This window comes from Ambystoma mexicanum, chromosome 13 (genome assembly GCF_040938575.1).
Source record: "Ambystoma mexicanum isolate Mex_15411 chromosome 13, UKY_AmexF1_1, whole genome shotgun sequence".
NCBI lineage: Eukaryota > Metazoa > Chordata > Amphibia > Caudata > Ambystomatidae > Ambystoma > Ambystoma mexicanum.
In genome coordinates, this window is record NC_090938.1 from 518,873,985 (window position 1) to 518,887,166 (window position 13,182).

Genomic DNA, 13,182 nt, shown 5'->3' on the forward strand with positions numbered 1-13,182 from the left:
TAATTAACACATTTGCTTTCCTTTAGTGATCACTTAAACCAACATTAAAAGGTGAAATGTTAAAGTGTATTTGATTTGTAAGGTGCTTAACGCAAACCGTTTCCAGAGGTTATGCGAGACAGGGAAGAGCATGAGGCTGGGCAAAGTAAGATCTACTAGGACGCCCTTCTATAAATTGAGTTTTTACCCTATGCCACCAACCCTTTTTGTCCGCTTTCAAAACTGTAATGCTTTCCCACTATGCCGGCCTTACTACCTTTATAGTGTAAATATGCTTTTTTTAAATAATCAAATTAGGTTTCCACATTTCAATGGTTTGGATATGCACCTCAACAAATGTACCTGCAGTAAAATAGCCTTCAATTCAATTTGTATTTCAATTAAATGGATTTTGTGACACCCGGCTGGCACCATAAGGTTCAAAGTAGCATGACAAAGCTAATGCAAGATGATTACAGCTCCACAAACCCAAACCTCAACATAATGCATCGAAAGGCAGAGCGTTTTCCGTGTTGAGGTCGTGGAAACACACCAACATCATGAGGCCTGGTACAAAGCAACCTTGTGATGGCTGGAGCTTTTTTTAAGGCATCTAATCTAAAAAATAATAAAAGGCCAGATGTATGTTTATCCGATGCATAGCTTCGCCTGTTGTCACCACTAGAAGGGGCTACTGCCTTGTGATATATAGTGGTCCTAACTGTGTTAATGAAAACCTGCACTTCCGTGGACACAGGCTCTAAAACAAGTTGTGAATATTGTGCTAGCATTGCTGAAGAGCTCATCAACATTCGGTAGGGATTTTCAGAACAAGCCATGTTGCAGGGAGGCCATCCTAGCTGGTGAACGAGGTTGGAGAGATCTGGTGGTTACCAAAGATTTCTCTTTCTGCAACTTTCCCTCCTCAGTTCTATGGACACACAAAATTTCCTTTTGTTTTTGAACCCGTCCTTACTTTTTACAGGGAAGTGAAGCCTTCAACTTCACTCCGCTGGCCTTTTTGTCATTTTGTTATTGTGAAACTGATCAGTCCTTCAGAAAATTAGTTCTGGTTCCGCTTTTAAATTTTACACTTTTATAACTTTTTAACGTGGGACACAGCATCTTTCAATTCAGTGCAATAGGTATACGTTTTTATCACCCTAGCTTTGTACACTTGGGATTTTTTGTTACTTTTATATGTGCCTAAATATAAGCTGGTGGCAGCAGATACAGTCCTCCTGTTTTCAACGGGCAGCCCCTAAATTGGCTGCAGGGCTCCTGCTCCCCTCATACAAAATCCACGCTGGCCACCCACCAATGACAATGGTCTGCACCATTCACACAACTAAGTGGTATCCAATCAGACAACCGCCACCCCACATCTGCCCAGCAACAGCCACTACCTTAGAAGGATGTGGATCGGGCCATGCAGCACCAAACCCAGTCCCAATAAGTTAAGTCACATGCAGGCGAAAATGTATGTCTATATATGGATTTTCCTGACATGAGAGAGCAGGAAGATAGACAAGAGGCAAGATGGCCAAAGCACAAGGTTTAGATCACATGAGTCACCATTTTCAGTCTATGAATTTGTACTGGCATTATGCAGTAAAACGATGTACATGGGAGTACACCGGTAAAAGAAGAGAAACCTGGTTCACTGGCATGGTCCTGGCATAGGCACATCATTAAAGGGATGGTCTAGTAAAAAATTTTATTTAAAAAATAGATAGGCCACATAAAAAAAAATACTAGAATTTTCCGTTTTAAAACTTCCTATGTAAAATGTTGAGCTATTCAAGCTCAAAATTCGAAAAAGCAAGCACAGGGGCGCAGCTGGAGGAGCCCGGAAAACTTCGAAATAAAACCGCAGCTTTAAAAACGTATTTATGTTTGCGGTCGCTTTTGAAGCGACCGCAAACATAAATACAACGTTATTGTGTTGGAAAACGCTGCGGTTTCTCAGGCTGCTCTGGCTCGGAGGAGCCTGAGAAACTTGGAAAGAAAAACCGCAGCGTTTTCCAACACAACCGCGTTGTTTCTGCCTCAATCTGCTTTTCCATTTGGGGCTCTCGGGCTCCCCACAGGGAGCCCGAGAGCCCCAAATGGGAAATCAGCTGCAGGTAGAAAAACTACGCGGCATGTAAACATAACCGCGTGTGTTTCTGCCTGCTGTGGCTTTCACTTTGGGTCTCCGGTGCTCCCACCGGAGACCCAAAGTGAAAGCCACAGCAGGCAGAAACACACGCGTTTGTGTTGGAAAACGCTGCGGTTTTTCTTTCCAAGTTTCTCAAACTCCTCCGAGCCGGAGCAGCCAGAGAAACCGCAGCGTTTTCCAACACAATAACGTTGTATTTATGTTTGCGGTCGCTTCAAAAGCGACCGCAAACATAAATACGTTTTTAAAGCTGCGGTTTTATTTCTAAGTTTTCCGGGCTCCTCCAGCCCGGAAAACTTAGAAAAAAAAACACAGCTAGTGCTCATTTTTTGTAAAAAAAATAAATAGCACTTACCGAGATTCAGCTGCAGCTTTCCTGCTCTGGTCTCCGGTCCCCGTCCTCCACCTACAGCACTAATGAAGGGAAAGCCACCCAGCGGTAGCCTTTGTTTACTACAGCTGGCTGGCTTTTCCTTCATTAGTGCCGCAAAAGACAGCACAGGAGGGCCTCCATTTCACAAAATGGCTGCGCCCCTGTGCTTGCTTTTTCGAATTTTGAGCTTGAATAGCTCAAAATTTTACATAGGAAGTATTAAAACGGAGAATGCTAGTATTTTTTTTATGTGGCCTATCTATTTTTTAAATAAAAATTTTTACTAGACCATCCCTTTAAGTCATTCAAATATGTTGCCAGACAAAGTAGAATGGGATACAAAGTACCCCTAGAGCACCCCATAGTGCCGGGCAATCTTACAGTCCATACTTTTATCCTCCACCCCTCGCTAGAAGGAAAGCTATAGCCCCAAGACTCTTGGTAAAGGTGGTGTGTGCTACCGGAAATACAGAAAAACTTAACTGAAAAAAAACAGGCCGCTGCACTAATAGGCTTGGGGGTTAATTGGTAGTCCCAGAATAAATGAGATGAGTAGTCAAGTAAAGCAAAAAAGGCTTTAATTGCTTCAGAATGCAAGCAGGGGCCCACAACATAAATATGCTGACTGCTCCACTGAAATCTATGCTGTGAAACGCAACGGAATTTCATCTAACAATTGCCAACTGGCTCCCTGTGTTTCACATTTATCCAGTCCTGGATTTGTAGACACACCTTCCGGTGTTGGAATTTGTAGACTCGCAAGTAATGGAACATCAAAACCAGTAGCAGCATCTGGTGACATATCCAGCATCAGAGCATAATGTTACCCACACATTTGTACCAATAACCAAGGGTAAAGAGTAATTCAAACCAATGTAGGGAGGTTTTAGGAGTGTTTGGGGGGCATGGGGACTCCTTTTCCAAAAACGTGTTAAATTCATGTGTCGAATGGTGTAATTATTTGCTAAAAATTAGGTTAAAGCTATACAATTAGTTCTGCAGAGTAATACAAACCCCTGTAACCCTCCTCAGAAGACCTTCAAAAGTGGCAACCTGCTCCACTTAGCTACCCTCAAACACTCCTCTGACATCTGCCACCTCATTGAAGACCGAGACGTCCTCACTCTCACTGAGACGTGGTTCACTGTCAGCTCTGTCACATTTTGACACTCTCCTCCCTGAGGAGTGCAAGATCCTCTGTAAGCCCAGGCCTAACTGGCCCGGAAGCAGAGTGGCTCTGATCTTCCCCGATTGGGTCCCAGCTACTATCATACCCACTCAAGCCTACACCTCCTTCGAAAGCCTTGTCTGCAGGCTTGGTGTCTCTCCTGGCCTCTTTCTGACCACGATCTACAGTCCCCGCTGGCCAGGTCTCCCACTTTCTCTCAAAATGAGCTGGCCTCATCTCTTCCATCTTGACCGCCTCCTCCTCCAAGCTTCTACTCCTCAGACTTCAAGATTCACTTCGACTCCCCTAACGTGGCCTCTGGGCTCTTCCACAGCCTCTGACTCTTTCTCTCTCCATTCTTCCCTCCGGTCCGACACACCTTGGATGCTCTCATCTCTTCAGACATCCCCATCTCCAACCCTCTCATTACTCATTTCTCCTGGTCTGATCATGCTGTCTTTTACGCGCACCTGGACCTCTTGGGTCACCTGGCTAAGCACTGCCTGCACCGTCAGCATCCTCCTCAGTCATTCGACCTATGAAGCGAGTGTCAGTTGCTGCTTTAGCCGCCAGCTTCACTCCCCCTCCCACTCCCGCCACTGAGTCTCACTGACATTGCCCTTACTAACCTTCAACTCTTCATCTCCAACAGTCTGGACATCCTTGCCCCGGTCACGAGGATCCGCATGAAACCTGTCTCCAAGTGCAACTCCTGGTAGGATTCCGACTTGGCCGCTATGAAACAAGTGCACATCGGCTGAGCAGAAGTGGCAAGCTTCGAGCACATCTCGAAGGCAATACAGACTCCATCTGCTGGAAGACTAAGGCCTATATCTAAACCCGCATCTCTGCGGCCATTAACACAGCAGAACTTTTCAAAATCTGAATGGAACTCGCCAACTCTACTGCAGTCTACTTCTCCTCTGGCCCTCTGCACTTCTCTGGCCCCTCACTTCTTTTCTAAAACTCAGGACATCTTGTCCTCATTCTCCTCTACTCCTGAACCTTCTCCCTCACGTGCTCTCAGGCCTTCGTTGCCCCCCCCCCTCACCACTCCCATCTACTCTCCTCTTTCTCTTCCATAACGCCCGATGAGGTACTTAGACAGGTTAGATCTATGAAAGTCATCCAAACAGGTGCTCCCTGCTCCTCCAGAACTAAAAAGGACAACATTGTCTCCCTTGCTCCACCCTGGGGCAATTTCTGCAATCACCCCTTTGCTACCGGATGCTTCCTCACCACTCAAGCATTCCATTGTGCACCCGCTCCTCAAAAAGCCTTCTTTCGATCCTTCCTGTCCGGCAAACTACCCATTACCCCTCTTGGAGAAGTTGGTCATCACCCAGCTTATCCACCACACTGAATCTGTCTTAATGTCAGTAAGACAGAGATCCTTTTCATTGGGACCTCTGCGCTCCCTCTTTCCCTGCCACACTCTGGCCCCGCCCCTCACCCTCCAGTGAGGCAAAACCACTTGGTGTCATCTTAGACTACTCCTTCTCTCTCTCCCCCCTCACATCACATCACAGACCTTGCCAAGAAAGCCCACTTTCAGCGGCACCTCCTCAGAGGCATTCTCCCTTTCCTCGCCTTCGTCCCTGAAACTCAATGTCTCCAGAGCTCTAGTCCTCTCCAAGCTGGACTACTGCCTGCAACAGCCTCTTCCGCAATCTGCCCGTCCTCCTTTCGCCCCCTTCAACTAATCCAGAATAGGACTGGAAGACATATCCCTGGCTTCATGCCCAGGGTCTGCGTCTCTCCAGCCCCAATCTCGCCACTGGTTCCCGGTTGCTGCGAGGAACAGGTTCAAGACCCTCTGCATCATCCACAAGGATTTCTGGGGACCGGGGGACCCTCTACATTCAACTCTCCCTAAATACCTCCCTGCTAGAGGCCTTTGGTCATCTAGCTCCAACTCTCTGCAGATCAGCTGCTTTTCCAAGCAGAGAGTGTGGGCGGGGTAGATCACTCTCCTCCACAGGTGTCTCCCTCTGGAATGGCCTCCCTGCCCCCCTCAGACTTGGGCCGGATCTCCTTAAGTTCTGGAAGCTTCTGAAGACCTTTTTCTCTTCGCCCTTCCCTCTCCTCTGCTAATGTCCCCATCTGCCTCTTGACTGGCTGCCAGGCTCCTTCAGAGTCTTACAGGGAGGGCACCAAGCCCCCCCCCCCAACCCCCACCCAATGCAGTCTACCCCTGCACTTGGTCTCCCGTGACAGCACCCCCCTCCCCCCGCTACCTGCACTGCCCCTTCTGGCCACCCCCCCCCCCGCACAAGCCTGGCTGGGCCTGCACCCTTGTAGCCCTTGTAGCCCTTCCAGCCCCTTACCTCGCGGACCCTTCCTTCCCTTGCACACACTGCTTCCCCAAGCTCTGTACACATGCCCCTCCCCCAACCCCATGGCACTCATTTTCTCACAGGCCTTTCTGTCCTAACCGGCACTCCCCTGCGCCCCCCCCCCCCCGCACTTCTGTTTACTGCACTTGCATGATCCGAATGTCACATGGCCTATTAGGATAGTTTTTGTGTTGTCCTCCCTGTTCCCCCACCCTTTTGTCTTGTTGTGCCTTGAAACACTGCATGGGCGCATTATAAATACTCAATAAAATAAATACTAGTCAGCCAGCAACATACAGGAGCAGATTACAAACCATGTTCATGCCTTTGCACACAATACATGACAGGATAGCCACTCTAAGGCAAATATTTGCGATACCTGTAGCCACAATGTATTTAATAAATACCACCGTAAAATACATTACTGATATACACAATATACGTTATATTAACTGTTCTTGTATAGAGTAACACTACTGCCGGTGGTGTCTTGGCGCTACAGCAGGAAACAGGAGTTGCTACATGGGCCAACCACTATATGTGAGTAGCTAGAAGAAGGTTTTCCGATGGTTTTTCCACATATTATCATCAATGGCCCAAGTGCAGAAGGAAGGTAATTGCAATGTTTTGATGACTGGTAGAACCATTTTTCTCTAACACATTCTTTTCTTAGACCTTGGAATCGCCAATGAGGGTTCCTGACCACAGAGAGAGTTAATGTATATATGGTCTCAGTTTTTCTGATAAATTGGAGGCCCAATTGCCAAAACGATGCATGGGCCATATAGAAAGTCTTAAATCGCACAGGCTTTTATCGGAAGCCAGTTTGGAGTGCATAGTTCCAAAGAGATGCATTCAAATTTACCTAGTTTAAAACGGTATCCTAGCCACAGTATTCGGCAGTCTCTGCAGACATGACATCAAAAAGCAGCTATTGACATACTCCGTACGAGACAACCCCAGGAAGAAAACAGCACAAACTTTACCATGGGAAATATGTTTCACCAACCGTAAATGAAGGGAAAAAAAAAAAAGAAATTCTTCACAATTGCCGTCACTTTTGTGGCCGTGGACATTTTAATGTATATTGCCACCCCAGGATTCGTGCTAGCAGTTACCAGGATAGAACTAACCACGTTGGCGAGGCCAGACAAAGGCCATTGACCCAGCCAGCAAAACTTTCTTACGGGTTTAATATAAGAACATCATGTCCCAGCATTTTATTCTGTATAGTTTGCAAAACTGTATAGAATCATTTTGGTCCGATACCATTTCAAAGATTAACTGCATTAACTGCGTATTATGAAAAGATTAGGCAAAATGTCAGATTTAAGTCCAGAAGAGGACAAAAGGTCGGTAACATACTTTTTCTTCAATGATTTGAACACTTTTTTCATTAAAAAACGTGACAATATTGTATAGGGCTTGTGAGGGAACTATATCAATACAGGAATATGAGGGATTACATAGTGCAACAACAATCTGATCAAATTCTTTTTGTATGGAGAGATGCAGACAATCCTCTCTGGATGGGAATTGTTTTGCCATTTCTAATAACTCAATAAAAAATCCTGTGATCTCTTTGGAAAGCCAGTTTCACTTCAGGATCATAATTGTTCCTGCATTCTCTGCAAGAGGTTTGATATTTCTTTCATTGTGTAGTTAGGCAGTGAGCCAATGAGTACTCGGCCATTTCATTTCTCGGTCGTTCATTCAGTGCTTCTTGTATCCAGTTGCTGGACACTGCAAACTGATAATGTATGCCAACAGGGCAGTTAACCTCATCCAAGATAGTGGTTGATGAGTACATTTTTCTTACATGAATAAAAACGTAGTTTATCAATCGAAGGGTTAACTTTTTAAATTAATAGGATCACATATTTTCGAGGTGTTTTTTTCCATAACAAAACAAGACAAAACGGCCCATTGACCCAACCTTATGAGTAGAGGAGAATGAAACTGTTCCCTGCGACCATGATGAGGTCAAGAGAATGACGCTCTCAGGCGAAGCCCCCAACACACGCGTTAGATGACCATCTTCCATAAATGTAAGAAGATTAGTTGCCATGGGATCAGTCTCGTTACCGACTGAAAGTCCTCTAAAAGACGTGCAGGTTTATATTTGGATAATCATTCTGTGGTTTAAATTGTCCAAATGCGGTGGAAATAATTTATGGCAGCCTGTAAATAAAAAGAAAATAAGCAGTTTCTGCACAGGCTACTAACAGCGTTTCACAATTCGGTATTTGTACAGGTCACCATTGCCACTGTAAATCACATTCATAATGCTAGCGCCCAGTATATACCACCATTGCCAATAAAAAAAATGTGATGACAATAGGGTCAACAATATTGAATTTCCACAGAAAAATGCTTCCAATACGGATCTACAGACTATAGGTAATGATTGTCACTGTGAAACACATTCAAGACGCTGGTGCCTACATTATAGATCATCTCTCACTTTAAAATACGTTCATGACGCCTGTGTCTGTAAATCAGGGGTGCACAACTGATTTTGACAGAGGGCCAAAAGTACCTTACATGAGGGCTATAGTGGGCTGAAAAGTAAATGTGGGCGGGGCGTTAAGCGGGGCGTGGCAGGAGGCTTTTTAAACCCCCAATTTGTACTAAACACATGGAAAAAGAATGTTTTTGAGGGGTAACGATTTTTATTTGCATTTCAAACGTACATTTTGTACTGCACGTTTTCCATTGTTATAATTTATTTCTATTTAGTTATTGTATCTCGCCTGTTTAATTAACTTATATACATTTTATTGACCCTAGATTGGACATGCCGTTATTTTGGACTGCTACAGTTTGCTATTTGGGTTGCCCAAGAGGAGTATGGCCTTCGTCGAGTCAGGTTTCCTCAAAAAGCCAAAGATGAACATCTCCTAACTGTGCCTGTTTTAGCTTTATTATTGGTTTCACTCTTGGAGTGCAACACTATGCCCCATGGCCCCCTCACCCCCAACCAAACAATGTGCCCCATGGCCCCCTCACCCCCAACCAAACATTATGCCCCATGTCCCTCACCCCCAACCAAACATTATGCCCCATGTCCCTCACCCCCAACCAAACACTATGCCCCAGCGCCCCCTTACCCCCAACCAAACACTATGCCCCATGGCCCCCTCACCCCCAACCAAACATTATGCCCCATGTCCCTCACCCCCAACCAAACACTATGCCCCAGCGCCCCCTTACCCCCAACCAAACACTATGCCCCATGGCCCCCTCACACCCAACCAAACACTATGCCCCATGGCACCCTCACCCCCAACCAAACACTATGCCCCATGTGCCCCTCACCCCCACCCAAACCCCCAACCCTCAAATCAGCACACACATTCCAGCACCAATACAGACCCGAACCCTCCACCCCCCCCCCCCCCAACTCCAAACCCCCCACTCCCCAACTCAGCACACACTCTCAAGCATGCACCCATACAGACCCTAACCCCCCCCCCCCCCAACTCCAAACCCCCCACCCCCCCAACTCAGCACAAGCACAAACGGTGTAAATAAATTGGTCTTGCCCCCTTCTCCTGTGTGCATATACAGACACGCGAACACAGGCAGGCAAACACACTGCACACATACAAAGTCAAACACTCGCACCTCCCACGCTAAGACAAGCACATCTGCACATACAATCGCAGACACCTATACCCCTAACGTACACACCAAACATGTTTTTCAACTCAAACGCCTTCGTCCCATTCCTTCTGCTTCTCCACTCCGAGTGAGCGCCATATCTGGAACAAGAGTCAAGTTCAAGGCACCAGACATTCAGACACTAGACACGTTGGGACTCAAACTCCCCATTCATCAGCCAAGGAGGGTGCACAGGAGCATCACCCCTCACGGCAATAACCTAGCCAGCAGGGCCAATGGGTCCTGCCTAACTCTGAGAGGTGTACATCTCAGCTGGCTTTAGCCCATTTGGCATTCATCTATTTCCAGGATATGGAAGGTATGTAGAGCACTCCTGTGCTCTGCTCTTTCTGATATTGCAGATTCCACCATAATGGCCATAGGGGTGTCAGGTCAGCGGCCTATTATGGATGAGTCATAACTGCGCAAAACAAAGTGCCATCATGCAAAGTTCTATTGGTCAGACCAAAGGATTAGAGAAAACTGATTAAAGACATAGGGCCAGCTGCCAACTGTTAGGCAACAAGTAGCTAAGGCCAAATACAAGCTACAAGTATAGTCCTGTATTGGAGGGGGAGAGAATCCTTAACCTGGAGGTCTTAGGTTGTGAATATTGTAGAAGTGGAGAAATGTGTGACGGGTTTAATCAATGAAGTTACCCGAAATTCACTCTGTTCGTATACATCACCTGCGGCATCATGTAACAGTAAGAAGCTGCACGTTCCTCCACAGCCATAATTATGCAAGACATATCACAAATGCCCTCTGGATTACATTTGTCTGAGAAAAACATTCAGAAGACATGGAGATCAAAAGTAGTTAGTGGTGGTTGGAAACTGACACAGAAATGTTTAGTAAAATAATGTCTCATCTGACAAAAGACCATAGCAGAAAAAAGAAAATGCCAAGTTGTGAAAATGCTTGTACTGCTCGGACAAATGTAAAATACCTTAACAGGTGCTAAGCATTCTGGGAGCACTCAGGCCAACTGCCAATTTTATAGCACCAGCTCCCCCCTTTGCTTTCTGACTGTTGGAATGCAAGTCGACATGTGCCGGTGTGTTGCTTTTTATGAAGACAAACTAAATGATTATGAAAAAATACATGGATACCCACAAACCGTATGTTCATGTTTCAATAATGAACCTGGGTAGGATCCATTGCTGGCAAACAATCTGTGCTCCATTTTGAGACATCACATTGACCGCAATGAAAAACTATCTGAAAGTCATGGACTAGCAGCAATCTTATTCCTACATAGTGTGACGAATCTCATGTCGTCGTCCCTGCTCTCAGAGGGAGAGACCCTTTCCATGAGGCCAGGGAGGTGGGGCTGCTACCAGATAGCCTCCCTGTGGTGGTACTCAGCGGGCGAATCTCATGGGGAGAGATTCCCCCTCTGGGAAACAGGACAACATCCGGAGGCAAAGGGATACACCACACATTCACCCACCTTTCTTTCCTAATCCTCTTTAGCTTCCCCTGATCCTATAGGTTCCTCTATGTATCTCTGATATAGCAGTGATATTACTACTGAGACAAGAGGAGGGCTGACTCCACTGAGCTGTCCTCCCAAAGTACTGGGATGAGAAAGATACAGAGTCCTAACTAACCTCTCAGAAAACCAGAGTGAATGGTCTAGTTATCCAGTCACAAGTAGGTTAAATATGGAAGAGTGACAAACGTTGTGGTCAGTCCCTCGTCGGAAGCACCGCAAGCAGAGATCCGTGCCCATACCAGGAAGAGCTGAGACTCGGGCTGCTGACCGTGATGAAACAGGGAGAATTCGGGAGTCCCCACCTGCTTGGCCGAAGTGAGACATGCCGAGAACGAGCAAGACAGAATGCCCAGGCGCAGAATAGTGCTGCACGATGCCAGCGAGCAGGTACGTGCTGCGTGACTCCACAGGAGAGTGGTGGAGCACGTAAACCAGCGCAAGTACAGAAAACAGCTGAGAAGAGCTGCAGGAACACTAACGGAAACCCGAGGAATAGGTGAAGGACCAGGAGTCCAGAGAGAAGGAACAGAGGCTGTCTCTGGAACACTTACAGAACCATTGTAAAGGGGTCCAGGACCCACACTTGAGAAACCATTGTCAAGGGGCCTGGGACCGACATTCAAGAAATCAATAAGAGGGGGTCTGGAACCCGCATTCAAGATACCCGAATGAAGGGGTCTTGGATCCGCAGATAAGAAGTCAATACAAGGGGGTCGTCTGGGACCCACATTTGAGAAAGGCAGACCCTGGCAGGAGAGGACACCAGGGCTGCCTAGTGAACAATCATCAAGAGGAATGAAAAGAAAGGGCCTGGGACTCGCATGAGAGACAGCAGCTGGTAGGAGAGTATACCTGGGCTGTCCAGTGAACTGCCAAGTGGTACCTAAGAAAGACCTGGTGAAGGGAGACATTCAACCCCCCCTGACCAGCCCCCACAAACACAGTGAACTGTCCAATAGGAGCCTTAGAAAGGCCTGGGGAAGGGTGAGATTCCCCCAACCACATTGGATAACCAAGAAAGGCCTGCCTGAGAAAGGCTCAGGGAAAGGAGACATTCCCCCTACCACAGTAGACTGTCAAGAGAAGCCTGAGAAAGGACTTAAGAAGGGAGAGATTCCCCTTACTTTGCAAAACATTTCACCCAGAAGAGAGTCGCTCTTCTGAACCATGAAGAGACTGATAAAGAAGCATGTTATGTATCAAGTATATAATCATTCACTCTGTAGGGCAGTACTTTGGTTTTTCCCTCGCTTATCAAACAGTGCGAGATGGAACAGTAGTCATTTACCTTTTATATTCCACATCTTCCATTTCCCTTCTGCAAGGAAACGTTGGAATAACGCTCAGCTGATCATCTGCAGACCTCGCCTCCATATCCTGCTTCGATGTAAATGATGAACCTGCAATACCAAAAGAAACCCAGTGTCAGAACTGGAATTTAACAATCTGGGTCAACAGACCGCTCGTTCTGAGAATTTACTGCATGTCAGTCATTGCACTTGTGTGGGTCATCCAAAGGATGGGTTACAGGTTTGAATCCTGGCCACGTCATCTGAAATTAATTCCAATCAACCAGTGTTGCGATCAAAGAACATTTTAATATAATGCAATGATAATCACAAAAAACAAATTGAAAAATAAAAATCCAGGTCGGTAATTCTGCTTTGATTTAACAGTCGGAATTAAGAAGAAAACTGTATTGGGTTCAGGACAGTCGGCCCTAGCTTTTTTGTCAAAGGGCTTTTCAAGTTAGGAATGGTGGTAACATGTTTGAGAAATTAAAATAACATACTCCGCACATAAACTGGTGTTGTCTAAGAAAGGACCAGCTAAAATTCACTCAAGACATTAGGACCCCTGAAACCTATAAAAGGGCTATCAAACTGGTCTGCACCATCAGAGTTTCCTACTCTGCAGATACTCTTCATGTAAAGGAAATTGTGCATGTACATAGCGAGTTTCCTACCTCCATTTCATTTATAAACAAACCAGGTTTGACCATGC

At 46.1% G+C, this 13,182-nt stretch overlaps 1 protein-coding gene across 3 annotated transcripts in view; it reads right to left on the minus strand.

Annotated features, from left to right (window-relative positions):
• The window catches only part of BRCA1 (BRCA1 DNA repair associated), a 560,494-nt gene that overhangs the window by 215,299 nt on the left and 332,013 nt on the right, over window positions 1-13,182 (minus strand). For all 3 annotated transcript variants that reach the window (XM_069634200.1, XM_069634199.1, XM_069634201.1), the window contains exon 13: window positions 12,467-12,578. In XM_069634200.1, coding sequence (XP_069490301.1) covers window positions 12,467-12,578 — 112 coding nt within the window. The remainder of the gene's footprint in view (window positions 1-12,466; window positions 12,579-13,182) is intronic.